The sequence below is a fragment of the Mus pahari genome, chromosome 4 (assembly GCF_900095145.1).
Source record: "Mus pahari chromosome 4, PAHARI_EIJ_v1.1, whole genome shotgun sequence".
In the NCBI taxonomy this organism is placed as follows: domain Eukaryota; kingdom Metazoa; phylum Chordata; class Mammalia; order Rodentia; family Muridae; genus Mus; species Mus pahari.
The window spans coordinates 125,582,411-125,605,526 of NC_034593.1; the positions used below are offsets into that span (position 1 = coordinate 125,582,411).

General features: G+C 46.2%; 1 protein-coding gene across 1 annotated transcript; it reads left to right on the forward strand.

Moving 5' to 3' along the window:
• The first annotated feature begins 6,305 nt into the window (after positions 1-6,305).
• On the forward strand, positions 6,306-22,902 carry C4H4orf54 (chromosome 4 C4orf54 homolog). The gene is made up of 2 exons (XM_029537985.1): positions 6,306-11,795; positions 18,572-22,902. The coding sequence occupies exon 1, from the start codon at positions 6,391-6,393 to the stop codon at positions 11,749-11,751; it is 5,361 nt and encodes a 1,786-aa protein (XP_029393845.1). The 5' UTR covers positions 6,306-6,390; the 3' UTR covers positions 11,752-11,795; positions 18,572-22,902.
• The last annotated feature ends 214 nt before the right edge of the window (positions 22,903-23,116 follow it).

The following is a 23,116-nucleotide window of genomic DNA, read 5'->3' on the forward strand; positions in this document are numbered from 1 at the left end:
GCAGTTCTTCTCACCTGCAGCTGCCAGCAGAAAGCAGTCAGTGCTCTGAGCCCACAGGAAAGTCGTTATTGGTTAATGACCCCTGACCTTTCAAAGGTGATGTCTTCTGGGGCGTCACTTGACTTGGAGGCTCCTACAGGACATACAGGCTGATCAAGAGGTGGGATTTTGCTGGAGGCAGAGGCTGATGTGATAAAGGGAAAGAACCTAAAGATGTCTATTCTGGATTGACTCAACTGTTGATCAACTTTTTTTTTTCTTCTTACATTTAGGATACAGTGGTTTCGATTGTTAGCGATAGCAATCTATTTAAAGTTCTAGTTTATCTTAAACAATTGGTTGTTGTTGTTCAGACAGCTAGAAGGCAGGCAAAGTAGAATGATGGTTTTTGTTATTTTTGAGTCTTGTTTCTAAGAACTTTGAATGTGGCTTTTTAAACCGCATTAATACTATATACAGGTCGAAGCATTTAATGCCTCATTTATAAACCATTCTTTCTTTTCAGCTAGTAAAAATCTCCCTAAATAATTTTGGCAGTTTGTCTCCATTTATTTCAAATAAACTTTTGAAACACTGACTCGAAACCACTGAGTGCTCAGGCCCTTCTCTCCAGTCATTTGCCAGTTAACAGAGATTTATTTTGTTTCAAAAAATGTCCCAGACCCTTCTCTGGGAGGCAGGGAGAAATGAGTGAGTGGAAGGGGGAGGATCCTAACGAAGAAAGAATAAAAAGCTTTATTTTTTATAAAACTGTTTATTGTCTGAAATGTTGGAATAAAAACAATAAACAAGTCAAACGTGACCTTGCCTGAAGAGAGTACAAATTATTATGAGAAAGATGGCCAGTAAATCAATTCCATTTTTTAAACCAAGTGTGGTGATTTGGGCCTTAGGCTCATAGAGTTGAATGTTTAGTCACTAGAGAGTGGGACTATTTGGTTTAGGAGGTGTGGCCTTATGGGAGGCGCTGTGTCACTGAGGTGGAGATTGAGTTTTCAAAAGCTCACACCAGGCCCCCCAGTCTCAGTCTCTCTTGGGATAAGGATGTAGCTCTCAGCTTCTCCAGAATCACACATGGCTGCAGGCACGCTACGTGCCATAATGATACTTATGGACTAAGACTCTGTAACTCTAAGCCAAGTCCCTAATTAAATGCTCTCCTTTTAAAGAGTTGCCTTGGCCGCGGTGTCTCTTTGTGGTAATAGAACAGCGACTAAGACAGAAGGTAATTTGGTAATAGCTTAATATACATGTTGGTGAGATATGACATGGTCATTCTAAGTAATATTTTAGCTAACACACATTTTCCAAAGTAGACAGAATCAAAACAAACAAACAAACAAACAAACAAAAACCTGAAGAGTTTGGGGCTTAAAATGTAACATCAAGACTTAAGAGAGAGAAAGAAAAAAAAAACTTACTAAAATTACAGAAATATGCAACCTATTGACTGCACAAGCAGCTGACATGGCTGGTTAATCATATCCTGCTTCCAACTGGCCTGGGACAATCCACAGTAACCTATGAAAGGCCGGGAAGACATTCCCTGCCCTGCCATCCTAGACTGGGAAACCCCGTGCCACCGCCTTCTCTCTTAACATACAACATACAACGGGATGACTGACAGGCCACGGATAAGATGGACCAAGATGTAGAGTAAGTCTACTTTAAGTCGTGTTAAAGATCCCACCTGAGGGTGGTCTTCAAGGGCCATTTTTCTCTATACAGTCCTATCTAAAACATTGACACCCTCCACAGCTCCCCCACGAGGAAGGCCAGACAGATCCAACTGTCGGACATAAAACGTCAGGGGCATGGAAGAATAACAGCAGAGAAAGGGGGTGAAAAGGGCCCAAGAGGAGTTCAAACCACAAAAAGAAGAGGAGGGCGGCAGCCAGAGAAGATGAGCTCCCTGATATGCGTGCCTCCTGGCTCAGGAGGCAAAGCAGACAACCACTCCACTCCGTATCTGAGTGTGTGGGCAGGCTCAAGGGCTGCTTACTAAGGGTTTATTTCTGGTGGTGAACTGTCCCTTCCTGTCCTTCCAAGTTTTAAGGGCATAGCTAAGGGGTTGCATCTAGAGTGTGTGTGGCCCCAGGACACCACACCGTGCTCTTCACTTGCTCGTCCTCCCACTGTACATGCCGTTTTCCCCTTCACAGGGATAGCCGGCTCCTAATCCTGCCTCTCCATGTCTTGGGACCAGCTGGTCCCGTAGGCGGGCAGTTGGCTGAACGCTATGACACAGCTTAACTATCCTGTAATGGGTATGGTCCTGTGACAACAACCCCCCCCCACACACACACACACATACACACACACACCTCATAGGCTCGGACTCAATTACCTAATTAAGGTTGGTTGGACCCACCACACACCCAGTTTTAACCAGGGCTGCAGCATTTGATTATTGGGAAAAACGGTGAAAAGTCCTACAGAGGCACAAGCTTTTGCTTAGCCTCACTTGTTTTTTTTTTTTTTTTAGTCCATAAAGTGGAAACAATTTCTTTTTAGTTATATGATTAAGGAGGACTTATTTCAATAACCATGTACCTTTTAATACATTAAACATATGATAGGGTTCCTTTTTTCAGATGCCAGCTTTCACATGTCCATCCCTCGGCTTAGAAAGGAGCTAGCCACGCCCTGGGTCCTAGGCAGTGGTCCGCAGAAAAGCCTTGTTCACATAAGTGTGTGCTGAGAGCTGTACACATCTTTATGGAAAGACTTTCAACTAAGTACAAGGCATCACTCTCTCTTCCCTGCTGTGCCCAGAGAAACTAAGAATGTTTGTGGTTGCCCAAGGGTTTGGCATCAAATCTGAGGTTAAGTTTAACCTAATGCATCTCTTCATTTCCAGTCTAAGGCTTGCCTTCTGTGAACGGTTTCTTCTCTTGAATGGCACGCTTAGTTATCTTATTATGCCAGATTTGGAGACCCAAAATGTAAGCACGAGCTTTAATCAGCTGGTGGGTGGTCTGGCCTTCATTCTTTACTTCTTAAGTCATGTTAAGGTTTTACATACACTGATCTAGCTCAGAAACCCTTCAGGGAAAGCTAAGAAACTTCCTCCTCAGAGGGAAATGTGACAAGGCTGAGTCACTTCCTTTGTTGCTCCCTGAGTTCCCATATAAAGTTATCAACAGGGCATACCTTGCCTGTCTAACCACACGTGCCTGCTCACCATGGGTTAGTACTGGCAATATTAGTCACATCAATTGCTCAAGACCTGAGGTCAGGCAGGCAACCACTGAGTTCATCTGTAAAAAAGTGATTGGAGTCATCTGTAAGAATAAAAGGCACGGTGGCTACCCACCTGTAAGACTGAAGGGGGCACATGGCGACCCATGACTCTAAGCTACTCCAATAGATCTCAGGCCACCCCTTTTCATGGTACCACAAACTAACCCAGAACTCTGAAAAAACACCAGAAGGGAAACAGTGTGGAGTCCTTAATTGTCTTCTTTACCCTAAAGTTGGCTACTGTTTTTCTATTTATATGTTTCTTTTCTTTTAATAGCCAGCCCTACTGTGGAGTTTCAGCTTATTTGATTTTTAAACCACAAAGGGAATTTTTGGTTTGACTTAAAAAAAAAATAACTTTTTGGAAATTGGCTTTATATGAAGGAACCCCCACTACCACCACACAGGCACTGGCATTGTTTAGCTGGAAATCCTTGAAGGAGCCACACAGCTATTCTGAAGGTAAGAACCCATGATAGAACCGATTGTGGGTGGGGGGAGAGTGGGGATAAGGAGGGTGGGGAAGCTTGGCCAGGGCTGGGTTCTCAGAGAGAGTAGAACTCAGGTTTTTCAGAACTTTGGGTATTAAGAAATTATGATGACCAGTTGTGGTCTAGGACCTTTAATCCTAGCACTAGGGGAGGCCGAGGCAGGTAGATATCTGAGTTCAAGGCCAGTCTTGAAAACACCAAAAGAAAGGAAAGAAAGAAAGAAAGAAAGAAAGAAAGAAAGAAAGAAAGAAAGAAAGAAAGAAAGAAAGAAAGAGGGAGGGAGGGAGGGAGAGAAGGAGAGAGAGAGAGAGTTACCATATACCCTATGTGTCAGAACTTTCAGTTTTATATTTTGATAATCACAGAAAGAAACTTGAGAAAACATCTGCTGCGTTGTGATGATAGACAGGGCCACATGACAGTGCCAGAATGATTCTTCCTTGGACTATAATCTGATGAGCAGAAACTCTTGCCTCTCGAATATCCACGAAGTGCATGTGCCCCACGGTGTCTGGGGCTATCTTCAGGGCTTTCTTACTGCCCAAGGCATGGTCAGCCTCAAAGAAAAGTAAAAATGGAGAGCTCAAAATTCTGCTTGCCTGAGAGAAGGTGAAAATAGATATAGTGGTTTTTCGAGACAGGGTTTCTCTGTATAGCCCTGGCTATCCTGGAACTCACTTTGAAGACCAGGCTGGCCTCGAACTCAGAAATCCGCCTGCCTCTGCCTCCCAAGTGCTGGGATTAAAGGCGTGCGCCACCACGCCCAGCTTAAGGTGACTATATTTAATTCCATTTTATTAACAGAATTATGTTCCTTAGTCCCCCAAGTCCATAAAGTGCTCTCGGGTTGATTATCTGAAACAAAAACAAACCAGTTACATAACTTATTTGTGGTCATGCAGATTTGATCGTTGAGGAGTAAGCAACTCTGAGGGTTATGTGGGGACCCACCTTGACTGTCTATCATAACTGTAAATGTCTCCAGCTGGACTGCCTAGGTTTGAATCATGTCCTACCTCTGTGCCTCAGGTTCCCTATCTATAAAATCAGTACAGTAATTGTACTTAATTCATGAGGTTCTTACCAGAATTCAATCATTAATATGTGCGTAAATGTTAAAAAAAAAATGTTCCTAGTTAGTTGTACTTACTAATTAAGAATCTTAGATTTGGAAGGTATTTCTTTTTCTTTCCCGTGACCCTGAATTATGGCTGAATAACCATTGCTTTATTCTGGATGTTTTCAGCCTCTTCTGGGTACGTTTTAGCGGCAGTAGAGAGGGCAGAGGGCTTGTCCTAGGGAGCACGGTGGGCTTGGGATGCCTACAGGGAGAGAAGGTAGATGCTGCAGTTGTTAGGGGTACCTACTTCTCACCTACGTACACGCCTACTCAGAGGAAGGAACCCGTTTCAGCGTGGGGGTGGCATTCATATCAAAAGGGGATGGTTGGCGGTGTTATTTTCCTTTCCACAAATGTGGATGTTTAAAATAGGGCTTTATCCAATCGGCATAGGTGACACACAGACTATGTATAGAGGTGGACTTGGGCCTGGCAGACGATGAGGGCCAGGTCGCACCAAAACCCAGTCGTGGTTTTCCATGGACTATGCCCAGGGAATCGCCCCAAAGGTTGCTAGCACCGACCCCTCTGTTGCCTGGCAAATCTGCCTGCCCAGATCTTTGACTTGTTTGGAATGGATCTATCTCAGAGCGGGTGAACTGGGATTTTGGCCGTATTTTCAGGGGCATGCCAGCGGCTCACATTTCCTCTCTGAACCTCCCTCCAAGCTGCACTGTACTCAGGGAGGGTAAGCATATTCCTTGATCTTTCCTGTGTTTTGACTCTCTGCCCTGCAGAGCTGGCATGCAGCCAGGGGAACCCAATCGCTGAGCTGGAGCTAAGGCTATATTTAACGGGACTTTTGTAGTGCGTCTACAAGTTTAGGAACGTTTTGAGCTTGAGTAGTCACTGTAGGGATTTAAAGTAGTGTCCATATTGTCTTCCTGTGTTCCTTCAGAATGTCTGTAGCTTAAATTTATTTAAGGAGCTTTTAGGTCTCGGGAAATTCTCCCTTTAAGCTTTGAGTAAACACAGCAAGGATCCTAGAAGAGATTTTTTTTTTTTCCTATTTGAAACAAATAGGTTATGTTTCACAGAGTATAAGTCTGGCCGAAGGGAAGGATGATGAAATATTCTTGTCCTGTGAAAACTTTTATGACCATCTCTCATCTGATTTTGCTCTCCAAAGAGGGAAAGACAATGCAAATGAGGCAAATATAAAATTACCATATGCACAAGTGGGACTTGAAATATTTCTGGAGTGTCCTTAATAGATTTGAAGTGCCGTGCAAAAATTTGAATTTTGAACAAGGAGAGAAAATTCATTTAATCAGAGTCTGGGGAAAAATGGCAGCCAGCGAAGGGTAATTGTGTACTTGCTAGACGTCTCTAAAACAGATTACAATGAACATTTGGTTGATTTGAATCAGAAGCCACATTCCTTCCCCACCCCCGCCTCCTCTCCGCATCTCTTCTTTTTACCCTCAAGTGTAGTTTCGATATGGCTAGGGAATGGACACTAAAAATATTTCTGGAATGACGTGACCCTCTGTCTCCCCATCCAGGACAGCGACAAAGCTGTACAAGGCACAGCACATGCTTTCCGTTCATTTCTGGCCGACCCCCATCCGACCTACAGATGCTGCTTCTTCGCTGGCTAATGGCATTCAGACCCCCACCCACCGACGCTGTCAGACAAGCAACTGGGCAGGACAGCTCAGCCGCAGGACACTGGCCACAGTCGCGGCCAGAGCCGCAGCCCCCTGGCTACAGACCACCTCTGCTGCCTCTCTTGGGAGCCCTCCCACCTCCCTCTGGTTTGCCGAGGCCCCACCACAGGGGCTGAAGAACTGGGCGGTGGTGGCAGCTGTGGCGGTGGCACCTACAGCCTTGGGGCCAGCCCAGGCACGTGGGAACCTGTTTCAGGTCACTCTGCGGCCCCTCCGGAACCAGAGGGGGACCCAGGACAGCCCCAGCGCTCACCACTGCCTCTTCTTGTCTCTAAGACCTGGACAAGGACTCAGAATGGAAGGCAGTACTTCTGACTTGAACTCACAGACCAGCCTGCCGCCTGCGGAGGACCCCATGAGCCGACCACAAGACAGCCCGGAGCCCAGGAAGCAGCTGCAGCCACTACCTGAGCCGTCAGCCTCTACCCAGCCTGAAGCCAAGTATGTGGAGATGTGTGCTTCAGCCGGACTCCGAAGGGAGAGTCCCCAGACCCTGAAACTGCCGCGGGAACACTGCCCGGAGAAGCAGGCCTCCAGGAGTCAGAAGAAAAAAGCCCAGGATGAAGCCAGCAGCCATGCCCCTGCAGCTCCAGGGGAGAGTCCTGCTTCCTCCCAATGCCTCCCCTCCCAGGCTTGTGAAAACGACTTCTCATCTTCTTCCTCCTCCCCGGTGGACAGTGCAGAAGACAATGGCCTTTCCAAAATGGACAACCCCACCAAGTTACTGGGGGTCCTGACCACCTCCTCTTCATCCTTAGGCTTTGAGAGTGAGCCCGAAATGAGCTGCTGGCAACACAGAGGAGAAGAAGCAGGAGACCGGGCAGGAGTGGGGGAGGACAGAAGAGAAGGGGTCGATGATGGAACAGAGTCGTGCAAGGACATTATTGCCAAGTCCCACAGCAAGAGGGGCCCCCTGAGAAATGAGGACACACACTACATCACCACCCATGAGATCCAGCTGACTGAGGTAGAGCAGGGTATGGATTTCGACGTGGGGCTGGCTTCTCGCTGGGACTTCGAGGACAACAATGTGATCTATTCGTTCGTGGACTACGCTTCCTTTGGTGGCAGTGATGAGACCCCAGGAGACATCACCACGGAAGAAGACGATGACAATAGCTGTTATGTCAGCACCACGCCAAGCACAAACACCACTCGGACCCCCAGCCCCATCAGCAGCGACCTGGCTCGCCCGGGGGCAGGCAGCGGCGGCCGGGACACCAGCAGCACGGAAGTGGGCAGTGGCCCCTCTGACAGTGACACTCTCCCTCCACCCACTGGACCTGGCACTGCCACTCCACCTGAGCCTTTGCTGGAGCTCCGGGAGGCAGCCTTAGGGGCATCGGCCACTGCTGCAAGCAGCTGTGGGAGTGCAGCAAGCCAGATCCTCCTGTCAATCAAGCCAACTTCCCGGGCTATAAATGAGCCTAGCAACGTGCGTGCAAAGCAAAACATTATTTATGCTGCCAAGCATGAAGGCGACATGAGCCTCCGAGTCTCTTCAGCTGCTGAACACAACTCAAGTTCACTGAAGCAAATTTCGGCTGCAGCCGTGGCTCAGGACCATGCAAAGAAATTCATTGCTGTCCCTGCTCGCCTGCAAACCAGGTGCGGGGCCATCCGGGCAAAGGAGCTGGTGGACTACTCCAGTGGCGCCTCCAGTGCAGTGAGTGAGCTGGACGATGCAGACAAAGAGGTGAGGAACCTAACCTCCAGGGCCTTCCGGAGCCTTGCTTACCCTTATTTTGAGGCTCTGAATATCAGCTCCCGGGAATCCTCTACCACGCTCTCTGAAGTGGGCTTTGGAAGATGGTCAACCTTCCTGGACTTAAAATGTGGAGGTGTTGGAGCCAGAGTGGAACAGAGCCTGCTACGGAGCAGTGCAGCCTCTGTGGCTGCAGGTCTGAGGAAGGGTGGTGGCACCCGAGCCACTGCAGACCAGCTCTACCTCCAGGCCAAGAAGTCCCAGACCAAGGCCTTGGAGTTTGTGGTCAGCAAAGTTGAGGGGGAAATCAAACATGTGGAGACACCCCTGTGCTTCCAGAAGCAGGTCCAAACCGGCTCTCGGGTGGTCACACTTCTGGAGCCCCTCAATCTCCGCAGTGAGAGCAAGGCCAGCTCAGCCACTGGGCCCTGCAGAATCACCAAAGGTTCTAGCAAGGGTCCAGGGTCTGTGTACACAGACGACGGCTCAGAGACATCTGAGAGTAGCAAGCCTGCCTCCCGCAGTGATGGCCCCCAGAAGAAGTCCAAATTTGCTTCCAGCCTGCTCAAAAACGTCATTTCTAAGAAGATGCAGAGAGAACACGAGTTCAAAATGGAGAGAGGGGAAGTCACTGATACATCTCACCATAACCGCCCCAGCTCGAAGGAGACAGAGGGACCTCCTGGGGCTGAGAAGCCATGGGAGCGGGGTCTGCAGAGGCAGAGTTCACGACACTCCGAGGCTAGTCCTGAGTACACCGTGGTCAGTGTGTCTGATGCAGGCGGAGAAGGGTCTGTCGTCGGTTCTAAATCCCCCATTTTCAAAGCCAGTACTCCTCGAGAGAGCCACCCAGGTTCCGGCCGAAATTTCTCCGATGGCCACATGGAAGTATGTGAAATTAAAAAGAGTGCTTCAGAGACCGTGAAGGGCATCTTCCTTCGGAGTCAGAACAGCGCCTTCCGGACGTGGAAGGAGAAGGAAGCAGAGAAACTGGAGGAGAAAGCTCCCGTCGGGAAGCTGAAACTCCCCAAAGGTGGGGACTGGAGAGCTGATCTTGGGGAGATCTCTGCCAGCAAGTCTACCATCATGTCTCGCCTCTTTGTTCCCAACATCCAGCAGACGCCCAAGGACAAACAGCCAGAGAAGCAGGCCACCAAGTACCCTGCCGCCACACAGGCCACCTCCGTGGCCGTGATCAGACCCAAGGCTCCGGAAATCAAGATCCGGCTGGGTAGTGTACAGCAGCCGAGCTCAGACTTCAACATTGCCAAGTTGCTCACGCCCAAGCTGGCCAGCGGCAGCAGCTCAAAGCTCTTCAAGACCATTGAAGATAACAGCAGGACCCAGCAGAAACTCTTCCGGGGTGGGGACAACCTGGAAAAAGTACCCCAGTTCCAGGTGAGAGACGTTCGAGACAAGTCCAAGGCCTCGGGACCTCTCCACCAGGTGAGGGATGTGAGGAAGCTAATCAAAGGGTCAGGCGATAGCAGTGACAAGGGCAGTGTCACCCCAGAGCAGGGCTTGACAGGGCCTAAGCCTAGGCAGCTGACTCCTGCCTCGGGAGGATCTAGGTCCTTGTCCCCTATGGTGATTATGTGCCAGGCGGTTGTGAATCCGAGAGAAGAAGGTGTGGATCGAGAGCCCAGGGAAGGTGTGAGCCAAGCGAGCAATGGCGGTAGACTCTTGAGCTCCTCCCCAGAAGGGACTGTCTTGGTTCACAGGGCATCTGGCAGGCTACCCGTGGCCACCATCGCCCCCAATAAATCTGAGCAGGGCTCTTATCTACCTGTGCTCAAGATTGTCTCCAAAGCTTCTGCTCAGAGGACCCCGGAGAAGCCCAAAGAGGAAGAGGGCAAGGAGGAGGGGAAAGCCCCAAAGCCAGCCCGGAATGCCCTGGAGAAGCTGACGGCTGCCGTGAGGTCCATGGAAGAGCTGTACAGCTTCAACAGGAATGAATGGAAGCGCAAAAGTGACCCCTTGCCCATGATGGCTGACAGCCATGTCCTGTCACTCATAGCCAGTGAGGAGAAGGAAGGGGTAGCTGGACCCGAAGGAGGAGACCCTGACAAGCTGGCCAAGCAGCTGGGACAGGTGGAAGAACAACGGGACACGGGACACAAAGGTGGCGTGGTCCTGCGAGCGGCCCCCATCGAACGTCTGCAGAGGAGAAACTCAAACCCCAGCACCGAGAGCGTGTCTGCCCGGGCAGCTGCCTTTGAGAACATGGCCAGAGAAAGGCCCCGGTCTCTCTATATTCCTCCAGTCCACAAAGATGTGGAAAGAACCCAACCTTTGCAGCCCCTCCCCCCACTCCCCAGCAATCGGAATGTGTTCACGGTGAGTTCTAGCAGCACTCAAAAAACTGGAGGTGTTGCTGGCAAGTTCCCACAAGGGCCTTCTCCTGAGGGCCTTTCAACCGCCAAAGGCATCAAAGCGCAGGGACTCAGATCCCTGAAGATCTCCCCAGCCACCCGAGCCCCTCCTGAGGATGCCACCAACAGGAAAACCTCTGTCAGTTTGGAGAAGAGCAACAGTGACTGTGAGAATTACCTGACTATCCCCCTTAAAGGAAGTGCTACTTCAGCGGAGTTGCTTGGCAGACCTGGGGCTTCCAGAGACGGGCCCCCCAGCTCCTCAGCTGCCACTCTCTGTAGTTTACCTCCACTGAGTGCCCGCAGCCAGGTCCCCAGTAACCCCAAAGGATCTCAGGTCAGTGGAACCAGCAGACCAGCTTGGCGTACCAAACCTGACAACCACCGAGAAACAGTCGCTGCTGCCCCGACAGGGCCACAGAGCCCCGAGCATACTCCCACTGCCGTCTACCACCAGCAGGCATTGCCCTTCACCCTCCAGGGCGCCCAGCCTCAGGTCCTCTGCTTCTCCCCGCCCGGTATGCCAGCCCCAGCCCCTGCAGGCTCAGCTGCTGTCCCCACAGACCCCTTCCAGCAGCCACAGCCTCAGCAGACGCAGCGCAAGATGCTCCTGGATGTGACCACCGGCCAGTATTATCTGGTGGACACGCCTGTGCAACCCATGACCCGGAGATTGTTTGACCCCGAGACAGGGCAATACGTGGATGTGCCCATGACTTCTCAACAGCAGCCCGTGGCGCCCATGTCCCTCCCTGTACCTCCTCTGGCCCTGAGTCCTGGGGCCTATGGGCCCACCTACATGATCTATCCTGGATTTCTGCCCACAGTGCTGCCCCCCAACGCCCTGCAGCCCACGCCCATGGCTCACACTCCAGGAGGCAGTGAGCTCTCTGTGGCCGCAGAGACCCCCAGCAAAGAGACAGCTGCAGCGTTCACCGAAGCCCCGTACTTCATGGCCTCTAGTCAGTCCCCTGCCTCCTCTTCCTCCTCAGCCCCGGCAGCCACACCCCAGCTCGTGGGGGCCAAGGGCTTTGCCCAGTTGCACGGCAAGCCTGTCATCAGCGTCACCTCACAGCCCTTGGGGCCACGGATCATTGCTCCCCCTTCCTTCGATGGCACCACCATGAGCTTCGTGGTGGAACACAGATGACAAGCGTCTCAAAGAAAAAAAGCACCAGAATGGAACAGCTCCTGGTGAGTGGGTTTTCCTCTGATGATCCGTTAGCTTTGTGTTGGGAGTGGGAGAGTTACAGAGGCTGTCTCTAGACACGGGTGCTCCAGGAAACTAAACTCTCCCTGATTTGTGAAGTAACTAATCCTCATTCCCTCACTCCTCAGTCTGGATGGCCTTTCCCCTTTGACCATGGCAAACTGCCGGCTGTGTTTCTCTCACCAGAGAACTAAGGGAAAGAAGGCACCTTCCACAGTCCCTTGGCCTTTGTTTTAGTAAAGGCTGGAAGGAGAAAGAAACGAAGCCCTGGTGTAGGTTTTGTGGAGTGAGCCTCTCTCTTTGTTTCTGGCCTCCAGGTGGACCAGGCAAACCAACTTAGCTCACCAGAAACACATTTAACACATTTGCTCCCCCAGAAGCACGGAGAGTGTGTCAAATAGATGTTTACTAAAGTCATCAAAAGTACCCTTCTCCTTACTTTCCCTTCAGCCCCTCGGAATTTCTTATTCTAAAAAGAAAACAAACAAACAAAAAACAAAAACAAAAACAAAACCAGAACCGGAAAAAAACAACAAAAACTACCCTTTGGGTTGGGGGGACTTAGAACCCAACATTCTGATTTATTAATGTAGTTCATTCATTTATTTACTTACTTCATTTATTCTCTTCTCATTGATTATTTCCAGACTGCGGTTTCCCCTCCCTTCTCCTCCTGCCAATCTCTCCCTCCCCCTTCTCTCTCCCCTAGATCCACCCCCTCCTCCCAGGACCACCAACCAAACACAAGCATAGCAGCAAGCAACATAAGACCAGGCACAGACCATCACATGGAGCCTGGACAGGAGGCAGCCCAATAGGAGAAGGGTTCTACAAGCAGGCAAAGAGTCAGAGACCACAGTTTTTAAAAATTCTTGTTCTTGAGTTTTCAAATGCTCAGAATACTTCCATTAAGGTTTTTAGTGCATCTTATATGTTCTTATGTGTGGTTAGATATAAGACACACACACACACACACACACACACACGAGTTTGACCTTCAGAAGGGGGTGAGATTCTGGAACCCAAGTTACTCCTTGGGTCAAGTTGCATTTTATGCTGTATTACCCTGGCTGAACCCACCATGCCCCAAGGCTAATCCCCATAAGTACCTACTCTCCCTTTGAAAAAGAACAACTTCCATACTTGCAAAGGAAATCAGAGAAAATCTATTTCTGACACCGAGTCTGACCCGCGCCCGCAGGCAGGGATTTCTGCTGGAAATACAGCCTGTGGAACTTGATAGGAGGCATGGATGTGAGTGAGTGGTTGGAACCAGGACACCTCAGGTCAAACACAGAAGACAGAGTGAAGATGCCTTCTGGCAGGAGCACATGGGTGGCAGAGCTGTGTGCAGACTTGCCTCTCTGTCTTGCAGAGCAAGAAGGGTTGAGATTATGTGTCTACAGGCTGTTCACTCCTTGGTAAAAACCACACTGCGTGGAAAAGAAAAAGGGAACTGAGATATGAGAATGCTGTAATCTTGGGGGCGACAGACTCTCTAACATTCCTGTTATCTCTAGTGGGAACATATTCCTGCCTCCCCTCTGTGTGTGTGTGTGTGTGTGTGTGTGTGTGTGTGTGTGTGACTGTGTGAGAGTGTGTGTGTGAGTGAGTGTATGTGTGTGTGAGTGTGTGTGAGTGTGTGAGTGAGTGTGTGTGTGTGTGTGCGCGATGCTGATTCCTGCATTATCAGATAAGAAAATTTATGCATTATCAAATAAGGTAAACAGACCTATATTACCAGCTTGAGGGCATTACTATCTAATCATCCAGTGTTTATTAGCTTGTCAGTGGCTAGGGAAGGGTCTTGCATGCCGCAAAGTGTCTTCCAAGATAAGAAAACACTGCATAAGATCACATTTGTTGGGACTTTTGCTAAGGCTTCGAGTAAAAGCACAAACATCATTCTGGTTGCAACCCAGAGAAAGATTGTTCGGATGGTTCCTCTCCAAGAGTCTTCAACGGGCACTGCACTGTGTGGTGACCACTAGTGAAGAGGGAGGGAAGAGAGGCAGGAAACTCCAGTGTGCCTGCAGAGGAGACCCAGCACGGACGGTTGGCTCTGCAGGACACTATCTTATAGGCAACAGTGTTTGGATCCCTTGGTTGGATAGATGTGTACCTAGGGCTGTTTGGATTAGCTAATCCCTAGGGGTTGGTGAAGCCATGGATGTGGAGGGAGCCTAGGAGGGCGCAGAGCAGTCACAGGGCATCCTCATATGACAACCAAAGAGGAGAGAGAAAGCTGGATTCAGGGAGAGCTGTTTTCAACATTCTGATTTCATGGTGTATTCTGAGTGGCTCTAGAGGACTTCTGAGACCATCAAACCTAGATCCTTTTGTATCAAAATTGCAGGAGGAAAGCGAGGCTTGTTTAAAGAAGAGGTGAGGCGACCCTTGCTTGGTCACTGTCCCTCTGTGTACGGCTCAGTTTTCAACCTGGACATTGATCTCAGTGTCATTTTGGTCTCTGTCCTTTGTCTTTTTCCCTCTCTCTGGGGACACTTCAGTGGTGTCTGCCCCAGTGTTCCCCTTACTATCTGAGGAGTTATTCTGGGTTCTCTGTTAATTATTTAGCAGCACTAGCTGTCCCAATGTCACTTCTCATTTCCTATCCACTCCAACTCAGGTGACTTCAATAGCCTTAGTTTTTTTTTTTGTTTGTTTTTGTTTTTGTTTTTATTTTTTTGGAGGGTTTTGATCCAATTTTATTACAGAATGAATTGCTAAAATTGCAGGACTGGGTAGCCTTGGCAGCTCTTTCAGCACAGCATCCTTCAAAACACTGAGCATCCCTGATAGGTCAGGACTGTGGCTGCCTCTCCTGTCCTGGTGGACAGTGGCTGGGCTGCTATAACTCCCCGCTTCATTTTCTGTTCATCTCATAATTACATCCCACAATCAATAATAGATCATTTCTTTCCCCCTCCTCTAACATGACTGTGGCTCTCTCTCCCAGTTAGTATAATATTACTATAGCTGCAGCTTTGATCTATAATATTCTTAATGCGCTTTGATTCTAATTGTCTCTTCTCCCTTTTCACTGGATTGAGATTCCCTCTCGCTCACTCTCATACCTTTCTCTGCAGTTCTGTCGAGCACACGCATATTAGCCAAGGCTGGCCTTGACCTTACCTGAGTCTAGCCTCAATGCTTGGATCTCGGATGCTTCTGCCTCTGCTTCCCAAGGACTGCGATTACAGGTGGGCTCTGTCTACCTTCATATTTTCTTCCTTACCATAGCTGAGCCTCATGCCACTGGATTATTGAAACAAGTAGATACTTTCCTTAATCCCTGTTAGGCAAATGAAGATATAAGTTGCTCTAATTCACAGTAAATGAAGTCCAGGCTGTTTGAACCGTGTGCTTGCATCATTACAGAAGGCCCTTGGTCACCCATATCCCTTACTTTCCCTTTTCCTATGAATTATACCCATCCCTTATCAGCACTTTTGTGCCAGGCATACTTTCTCTGAACTTTTTCAGCATTTTTATTTGCCTCTTGGCCACTCAGCCTAGTAAACAATTATGTGACATTTGTGTCCTCATGGAGGACAGCAGAATATAGCTAGGCTGGCTGCTCTTATGCTAATTTTTCTAATCAGGTGGGAAATAAACATTCTACTCAAGAGAAAATTGAATCATCCAGCTATTTCATTATCATAAAAGAAAGAGAGACAGAGAAAGGTTGTGGTGTGTGTGTGTGTGTGTGTGTGTGGTGTATGTGTGCTGTGTGTGTGGTATGTGTGCTGTGTGTGTATGTGTGGGGGAGTATGTGTGTGTCTGTGTATGTGTGGTATGTGTGTGTGCCGTGTGTGTGATATGTGTGTGATGTGTCTGTATGTGGTGTGTGGTATGTGTGGTATATGTGTGCTGTGTGTGTGGTATGTGTGATGTGTATGTGTGGTGTGTGTGTGGCATATGTGTGCTTTGTGTGTGGTATGTGTGCTGTGTGTGTATGTGTGTGTGTATGTGTGTGTGTATGTGGGGTGTGTATGTGTATGTGTGTATGGGGTATTGTGTGGTATGTGTGTGTGAGATGTGGTATGTGTGTGAGAGAGAGATGTATATATATATGTGATGTGTGTATGTGTATGTGTGTATGTGTGTGCCTGTGGTGTGTGTGTATGTGTGTGTGTATGTATGTGTGTGTGTTTGTGGTGTGTATGTGTGTGTGTTTGTGGTGTGTGTGTGTATGTGTGTGTGTGTTTGTGGTGTGTGTATGTGTGTGTGTTTGTGGTGTGTGTGTATGTGTGTGTGTGTGTGTGTGTGTGTGTGTGTTATGCTGAGTTTGAGAAAAGGACTAAGAAAAGCAGGGAGAAGGGAATAAGTTGAAGTCTGAATATATCCAACACATTAAGCTTCTCTGGTTTTTTTTCTCATGGTTAAAATGTTTATTTTGATTAACATGATTAAATATTCAGCCAGAACATTCTATGCTATAAAGAGAAACCTGAGCCATATCAGAGACACTAGACTCAAGGATAAGTCTATGATAGGGTTCAGAGGAGGAAGGGCATGGGATGAACATAAGAGGGGGCCCCGTCTCTCCAGGCATGCTGATGGGTGGGAGCCATGTGCCTCTGACCAGAGCACCAGCACATATGACACAGGAACAGCTGGGACTCAGAGTGTAGTACTATTACATACTGGTATAGGCCAGTGTTGTATACACTTTTATCTGTAAAATGAAAATAATTTTGAGAAAAGTTGTAAAGATGGAATTGTCAATTATCTCAACGAACATGGAATGTAGAAAGTGTCAATATTCCTTGGAAACTAGAACCCACAAATCCCCCAAAATGTCCCCAGGGCCTGGACAAACCAGGAACTCACCCCTATTGTTTCAGACATCCGGGGTGATATCAGGGGCCTGTGCACACACAGCTGAAGTTCTCAGTCAGGAGACAGTGACAGTAGTCCCCTCAGAGCTGGCCGGTCTCCAGGCAAGCCACTGGCTGGGTGCCAGGGTATTCTAGTATCCCCCACAGCCTTCCAGCCTGTTCTACAACTCTGGGCGCAGCTTGCCAGCTACGTGTAGTGATTTTCCTCTCTGTCTGGGCACAGGCCTGGGAGGAGCAAGGAGAAGTCTGCCCTGAATCCTTGATGAATGTGGTCAGTGCTTCAGGTCTAAACTCCTGGGTAGGCAGTCAGGGAGACGCCTCGGTAACACAGCATGGCTAACCCTTCGTCTTCACTCTCAGGAGTCACTTGAGAAGCCTCTGGTGGGTTTTATTGGGTAGTTATTACTATTTTATCCTTAATCAGAATTAAACCAATACTTTCAAACAAAATTTCCCTAAAATTAATAGAAACACACAAAAAATACCTTATGGATATCCACAGAGCAATATCTAGATTATCTTGTTTAACAGATTTATCTCCATTTCTTAGTTGGTTGTCATCTTGGAGAGGAGTTTCTTATGCTTCTCCTCCTGCTCCTCCCCCTGCTCCTCCTCCCCTGCTCCTCCACTTTCCTCCTCCCCCCCCCCCTATTGACCCCTTTCACTCTGCTCAAAGAGTCCTTATAAGCCTTGCCTATGACCACACCAAGCCAGAATTACTGTTAAGTTCTTTTATGTAATTCAAATTATTCTTCTTGGTCACTCCTCCTTCACCCATGATTGTGTTCAGTTCCCTCTTGCTGTTCTGTGTCTGCTGAAATAGAAAATCAAGTTTACCAAACTGTGTATCAGTGAGTTCCAGGGGAATGCTAAGCAGTAGGTACTATGTGTGCCATTCGACTGCTCCGGGGGACTGCTTAGCTGTGGGCACTACATGCTCCATACAGTTCCTTTAGCCCAAATATATTTTCTCAATCTTATATATATGAAGCAAGAAGATATATTTGAAGTATGTTCGCATGAGCTGCAAAAATATCATTATTCTATCTTTCATTCTTAATAAACAAGCTGAAACAGGCTCTTTTTCCTAGGTCACAGGACTAAAGTATACCTTGCCTTCCTTCTTTGGTTGCTTATAGGTAGAGAGATGTTATTTGAGTCTTCTATCTCAAGGTTATGTTTCATACGATAGAGACTTCTTTCTTCTCAACAAATAGCACTTGAAGTTGATTTTATTTTTGTCTTCATATTACTGTATCTGAAAATCAACTTCCAGGCACTAAAAAAGGATTCTTTAAGCACAGTTCTAGTAGATTATATTAAGAAATTTCAAAAGAGAGGAAATGGATAATTTTTATACACTTTGGAATAATGTCAGCACTGTCTTAATATGGGTCTAATTGAGTTATATGTTATAGACAGGAAATGTAATTTATATAAAAAAGCACACTGTGAGAAATTCCACATAACTTGCTTAGCAGTCACTTGTGTTCCCAGAATCCCCAGGGCAAGGGTTCATTGATCTAATTAGATTAATTTAATTTAAATACCAGTTCTGTGTGCTAAGTTTTTAGGGATGCATACAATATGCCATTTTGTCCCGGTGAATGATTTCAGAGAAACTAAGCATTTAACTCTACAATCGTTTTGAACAACGGATTGAATTTGAGTCGGTTTTCCAAGACAGGCTCCACTTGGTGGCACTTTCTGGAAGGCAACAGTGTCTGATAACCGCAGGGCATGGTTGCTAAGCACATCTAAAACTTTTAAGTTCCAAACTAAAGAGAAAGAGCCAAATAATCAGATAGCCAATGGGGGATGCATTTTTTTTTGTACTTTTAAAGGGGAATATTCTTTTGGAATGAGTCATCTTTTCTTTGACCATGTTTTCTTTGCATTTTTTTTTTCTTTTGCAGGAGCAAGACAGAAATAAGAACTGTTCTTTAATTTGAAAGTTTCATTGTAACACTGAATTCATCTGAGAAAACTTCCAGTTGTGTTACGCACTTTTATTTCTTAGGAACCACGTGTGTAAGTTTGTATGTTTTCCTGAACAAACTCTCTTAAGGTAGCTTTTGTTATTTCAGTTTTATAAGATGACTGAATGGTTGGGTTTCTCCCCACGAAGTGTTTCTTTTATACTTTAATACAGGACATAAGCTTTCTTGCCACCGCCTGCCCTCCTGCACTTGTGACCAGGCACACAGTACACTGAGTACTTGAATGGTTTGTTCAAAACAGGCAGTGGCATCTGATTGGTTCGATTGCAAAGCTAATCAGCAAATCAAGAACTGAAATCAGAAGTCACCCTGGAGTTTCCTGAGCTATGTCAAGTCTAGTAGACAAGATGGCATCTCCTGCTTAGGTTTGAAACACAACATCTGCATCAGTAATAATAGGTAGCCAACTCTGTCGTTCTGGCTGTTGTGTTGTCTGACCAGGTTTGGCATGATTTCCCATGTAATCATGACAGATGGCGGTTTTGACATTTGTGCTTTAATTTTTCCCATTTGCACAGTGCCATGACACTGTTTTGGTCACAAAGCAAAATATTCTGAGGTATGGGGGAACCCGTGATTAACACTGAAAATTAAGTTCTTAGTTTCAGAAAGCATAAACCACCCATTCTCCTTTAAGAATCCAACCTTTGTTGTAAGTGTGCAACACACAGACCCGTAAATGAGTCCCTTCATAGCTGTGTCCTGCCTCTCGATGTTTGCAGCCCGAAGAGAAGCCTGTTTGGGGAAGAAGACAGAATTGACTGTGAACTTCGTTTCAGTGTTTGCAATTTGCTCCAGCCCCAACCACTCCACAGAAGAAGCTTGTAATTACAGTGCTAGCTTCTTGCTTCAAGTTTTAACAATTGTTAAGATTCCAAATCACTGGATGCATTACTGACCAGTTGTAACCCAGTTCTGACTGAATGGGTACATTCAGACTTTCCTAATTGGTGTCTCAATTAAGTGATACACTGAAGAATTTCTTAATTACTTTCTAGCCAAATACCCCTTTAAAAGGCAAGTATTAACTCTCAAGATTTCTGTAAGGGATCTCTGCTCAGTTTCTTGTTGTTTAAAGATAAAGCATTCTGGAAAATTCTTGAGATGACCCTTTTTATTTTGACAATCATCGGTATTTACCTTCCACTTATAATTGCTTCTTGAAGTGAGGGATTTTATGCCTCTCAGAATACTGAATTTTCTAAGGCTTTTATAATTTTAATATTTTGTCACTGTTGTTGTTGTTGTTGTTGTTGTTGTTTTTAAATCCAGGCTCAAAACCAAATTCAATCCCACTTCCGGGGCCTTTCTTAAGGGGGAGAAACAAGTTCTAAAAATTAAATTCTTTTAGACGAAGAGCAAGATTTGAAGCAGGAATAGTGAGTGGTCTTTGACCACAATCCACTCGGTTACTGGACAATGAGCTATGAAATAAACCCTTGTCTCTGAGGCATGCGATATGAAGCATGGTCTCTGGGTTAGAAGATGACTTTGGGCCATATTTAAGAAAGCATTGTTACCCCAGAATTTGAACATTTTTTTTTTCAGTCAAACTGACTGCATATAAGGGTCACTTAATATTGGAACAAGAAGTTAGAATCCATTTCTTCCCAAGATCTCAACCCATATACCTGAGAGCAGCAGGTGTGGAATCGCAAGGATTTGAATGGACTGGAGAGAGGATACAGGGTTTGAAAGGAGAGAGGCTATGCCCAGAAGGCCATGTAAGTTCCAGCAGACTTCTGGGACTGCCCTATGGGTTTGTTAGCCAGCTCCCTACAAAGGTAGGAAGAAAATGTATCATGGGCTACTATCAGTATTTTCCACCAGCAGATCTGAGCCTTCCATTCTCCCAAGTAGGAGAGAATCTTGGGGTGGGGTTGGAGGGGGGAAGCACTTCTGTGCTTCTGTGTGAAAGCCTGAAACCTCACTCAGCCTGCTAGGGATGTGGTAAATGTCCAAGTGATTCAAGTGTACTTATAAACTGATGCTTATGCTGTTCATGACAGCTATTGATCCTTCCCCACACGGGTCAGTGACAGAGAAAGAGAATTCTCATAGTCACACGCTGAATCCTTTGCTTGGTCATTACTTGAACTTACATGGACATGTGAATGAAGTGGCTTTTCCATCTTCTTTCAACCCAAGTGGAATGAACCAAGAATCTAGACAATCTTCTGGTGCAAGAAGCCATAACTCCCAGCAGTAGTCTTTTAACCACCAAGCTAGCTGTCATGCTTTCTATAAGAAAACCATCAATGAAGATGTATCCTGAGTAGAGCCATGAGCTGGAATCTAACAGAGTGTGACCTGGCCTTAGCTACTGTCGCTCAAGGTCCTGGGTGAGGCTTAGTTTCCACGATGATCATACTATACTCTGGGAAGGAATTTGGACTCATTTACTGGTTTTTCCCTGTTGGGATAATGGGTACATTAATGGGTTGAAACAGGCCTGGGTTTGAATTGTTTTCTTGAAAACTAAACACATTTGTAGCCAGTGTGATAATTCAGTTTGCCAGAATGTATTTCTTTGAACACTTATTGAGACTGTCTTCAGGAGTAAATGAAGCCCAGGATTAAGTGTCTGGGTAAATATGTCTCAAAGTAATTAAGCTAACAATGGGTTCTACTCTAACAGCTTCATGACAAATTTCAAAAATTAGCATGCAATTCAAATTCATCTTGTATCATTAGAAAATGTCCAGTGACATATATACCTTTTTCTTTATTCAGATTTGACCTTTGCACCTTCACTTCTTAAAGAGATTTGATACATTCTAACTCTCTTCATCCACTGTAGAGACAAAAGCCTGTATTTGCTACAAACCAAATGCTCCTATTACCTGAACTCTACCTTGGACTGCAGGACAGAATAGACTCTTAAGTAGACGGCTATATTTCCACAATGATTGTGTGCAGTGTTGACTTCTAAGTAGATGACCACAATCTCATGATAAGCGTGTATATGTGTGTAGAAAACACATTCAGCGGTACTCTTTGTATTTAAGATTATCACAGTATACATTTTCCTATGTGGTGCTTGAGGAGTCTCATTCTACGGTTTACAAGGTGTAATATTTGCACCCTAAATTCTCAGGGTGTACTATTTTACCCAGATACTTGAAAGAAAAAGGTGCCCTGTGTTTTATCAGTTCTGTTGATGGAGAAAATTATGTGTAAGTGTGTTCGAGAAAACTGCTCATAAAAACCAAATCAATAAGCTCTTAGGCTTTTACATAATCTCTAAGGAGATATACATAGGTAATATATATTGTCAAGAGACTGCTAATGTATTCTTTAACTTCTGGGTCTGAAAGAGGCCTCACCGGTGCATAGAATCAGTAAGGAAGCGTGTAGCATTTGCTCAAAAGAGCCTTGAACTTGAATCTAATCTGAATCGCACTCCATTTGTGACATGTGTGAACGAAGACCCAGAAAGGAGGACCCTGAAGCATGGACTCCAGTGTGTGCACCATGTCTCTGGGGAGACCTGAACAATCATTGCAATACTCGTGAGCTAGCCACACCCTCAGTGCTTCATGTTGTAAGTGCTCTGTTGGACTTACTCCTGTTTAACTCAAAATGGTGCAGAATAAAATACACACAACTAGTTTGGTTTTTCTTTTTAAGTTTCTGAATTGCTTTTTTTCAAGTTAGTATTAGTGGCATCAAGTCCTTTCCAGGGTTCCCTGAATTACCTACTGTGGCTGGATCTGTTTTCTAGCAGATGGTCTCTTCCCACCCACCCCTTCTGAAGATGCGTGTTTATGTATTTATATATGAAATTATATTCTTGTATAGTGATGGCTGAAGAGAATGTGAAGACTGTGGAGGTTATGGATGACTAGGAGAGTATATATTGTATAATGCATACAGAAGGATGTTGGATAATGACGAACTGTAACCCCAGACTACGAGAAATGGCATGTAGAAAGAATGTGAACATTTAAACTGTATCAATGCAGTCGTCTTGGTGGAGAAGATCCTGGCTGAGGTTTGATGTGGTGGTACAATGCGGTGAGCTGGCTACAGGAACTTTGCATCCAGCCAACAGTGCCAAGATTTGTCTTTCAAGTGTTCTTGCCTATGGAGAAAACTACTGAGATGGGATTTCTTGTGACAAGCCTACATACCTTTAACTGCATTTGTAAGGTGTGATCTTGTGTATTGGTTTTTTTATTTTGACAGTTTTGAAAATATGTTTGTTGTTGTTGTTGTTGTTGTTTTTCCAGTAAAATAACCACAAAGAAAATGTACACTGTTGGTCTTTATTTTAACTTGCAAAGCAAGCTTTGGACAGGTTCGTTTTCTCCTAGCTTCTAGTTCAAATTCCGAATTTAAACAAATCTAGTCTGTAAATACTATACAACCTGGTATGTTTGTTTTCTATTGGTATGATAACAAACACCTATACATTCAGTAGCTATGCACATTTATGATCTTCTAGCTCTGGAGTTTAGA